This window comes from Austrofundulus limnaeus, unplaced genomic scaffold (assembly GCF_001266775.1).
Source record: "Austrofundulus limnaeus strain Quisiro unplaced genomic scaffold, Austrofundulus_limnaeus-1.0 Scaffold469, whole genome shotgun sequence".
NCBI classification, from domain to species: domain Eukaryota; kingdom Metazoa; phylum Chordata; class Actinopteri; order Cyprinodontiformes; family Rivulidae; genus Austrofundulus; species Austrofundulus limnaeus.
Genome location: NW_013952871.1, coordinates 357470 through 360030, shown reverse-complemented (window position 1 = coordinate 360030; position 2561 = coordinate 357470). Strand labels below are relative to the sequence as shown.

Sequence of the window (2561 nt, the reverse complement as noted above, 5' to 3'; positions counted from 1 at the left end):
GTGTGGAAAGGATGGCTAAAGGGGGAGAAGGGAGGCCATCAAAAAAAATATATATATATTTTGTTTGTGCTCCAGCGGTCTTACTAATTTTTATAATTCATAAGCAGATTTGAACTTTCTAAAATAAAAATGCAGTACCGCTAATTAATTATCTACCAGTCATCATTATCTTGAACAGCAGAAGGTATGGCTGCCAATGAATCACAGCATGTGATCTATCCATCAGCACCCCTCCCAGATATACACGCTTACTAGAAAGGTATACGTCCTTGCTGACTGTTGCTTTCGGTCAGGGTTCTCATTTCCCACAATGCTTTGTGTCTGCTTAGCAGGAAGGCAATAGCAAAAACCGTTAACGTTTGTAATCCATACTAAAATTTTATATGTATTGATTTACTTTACTTTACAATCGGAGCTCCTTTTTTAAAACAAAGTTTAAACGCTGTAGCTCAATACTTGACGTAAGTGGCCGAAGCAATCGGCCAACGGGGTTAGCTGAAGCCTGAAGGGACGCAGAAATGATTTAAAGATGTTATGCTGATGAAGACTGACATCTAGTGGTCAACTGGAGCAACTACATGGAAAACTTTAAAATCAACGCTCTTATTTTGAAGTGAAGATAGTTTCCTGTATGACCCTGCTTTCGTTTCCCGTCACAAATCAAATCAGTCATGTACCCAGAATGCATTGCTTCAGTTTTCCACTAAACAGTTTTAAAATTACTTTATTGATGCTTCTTTAATGAAAAATCTACAACAAACAAAAGAAAAAGACAAAGAAGCAGCCGAACTAGCAATCCTCAACAACCTTTTAATTTTTACACGAGGAGCTAAAGGTCTGTTTTAGGAAATCACATCCCCAGCAATCAGTGGTTGTAGAATTAAGTTGTAAAAGAGTTCATACACCACTAGTTGGCAGTGATGTGCATATTTTGAAAATGAATTGTTGTCGGCTAGTAAGTGTCGAATTGAACTTGCGCTTTTGAGTTAGCTTCCATTAATTTCTCTTTGGCATTAGCGCTTTTGAAGTTGCAGAGCTAATTTTTGTATTAGCGCTGCCCACCACTGATTGCATGTGCAGAACTAAACGTTTTACAGTCAATCTGCATCCTTCTATTGGGCTAAACACATCCAAATCTCAAACATGGTTTGCCCAAATTCTTCTGCCTCTGGGAGTACTTAAAGCAGGTTGTGAGTGGCTTTTATGTTCAGGAAAACACTGGAATTTGTTTTAAAACTACAACTCACCCAGAGGCATGCCGATGCCGTATCCCTTTGTGTCGAGCAGTCCCCCGATCTGCGTGAGGTTGCAGTTGAGGCTGCGGTAGTACTCATTCATGGTGCTCTCCATCAGGAAAGCATACTTGGAGTTAAGGACGCGAGCAATGCCTTCTTCCGTGCTCTTCACAAACACACTGGGCTGCTTGGACTTCATGTAGTTCCACATCCGCTGGTACGTTTGGTACCGTGAGTTCTAGATGGGGAACACAGAAGGTGCGTGTCAAAGGTCTTTCTCATCTCTGGAATATGTCTTTTCAGAAAATATTACAGATAAGATTACGTACTGTATATTGATGCTGAAAATTTACATATTGTAAGATAATTTGAGTCTTAAATGCACTTCACATTAACATTTATTCTTGAAATGTTCAGAATATTTGCATCATCACTGTGTGATCTTCATGTGTGATTTTTACTGTGCCTTTAGAAGGTTTCTGAGTAATCATCAAGTCTATTAGTTAAAGTAGACATATGAYGAATGCCTTGCCTTTGCATGTTYGRCAGGCCCCTTCRCTGTCCATTTTTAAAACAGTTTTTCKCACTGGCCTTCAACCCAGCTGAGATTTGATTTTACTCAAGTTTTACWGTATTGGTGCTGAYTTTACCTATTTAACTGTGTGGTTTTATTGTGTTTTTGAATTGARTTTTTATTTCATGTGTTCAGCACTTTGTTTCAGCCATGGCTGATGTWATAGTGCTTTATAAATAAAGTTTGATGATGATGATGATGCTTTTAAATCTTTCCTTTTCAYATTTAAATCRTTCARTTGGGGTCTTTAAAYAGTGGTTTGAATTTCTCCTTATTCTAACTTCACAAGCCCCACTTCACCACTTTTCTGGAGTGTCTCTTGAAGTAGCTTGTTTTWTTACTGTTTCTTTAAGACATTTCAATCCCCAACCTSTTCCAGCTTCCAGACCGGTCCACTCCGGTTTTGGGAGGCGGGTGTTACAGAAACRTTTTATTAACTTATTTATTTAGATTTCAGCAACAGAAGACTTGTTCATTCAGCCTTACATGTTGGGGCCAGAGGAGAATAAGGACGAGGAAATTGTAGTCGGTAAATACAGATCTATATTGGCAATTCCACTGCAGATAATTTGACGTAATCGCTCATAGAAAATAGAGAAATTTGAACGGGCTAAAAAATATGACTCAAACAGAATATAAATATATATTTGTAGCACCAGGAGAGACTAAATTTAACTTTTCTGCAAATACACAGCAAAATGTATTTAACAGCTGAAACAATGGATTTTGAATGATTTGTCCCCTTTAATACA

The 2561-nt window shown here is 38.0% G+C and overlaps 1 protein-coding gene across 1 annotated transcript in view; it reads right to left on the bottom strand.

Moving 5' to 3' along the window:
- Window positions 1-2561, bottom strand: part of LOC106529821 (glutamate receptor ionotropic, kainate 5) — a gene marked incomplete at its 5' end in the record, with an annotated part of 59723 nt that overhangs the window by 19094 nt on the left and 38068 nt on the right. Inside the window, 1 exon segment of the mRNA XM_014025333.1 lies at window positions 1248-1473. Within this exon segment, the coding sequence (XP_013880787.1) occupies window positions 1248-1473 (226 nt within the window).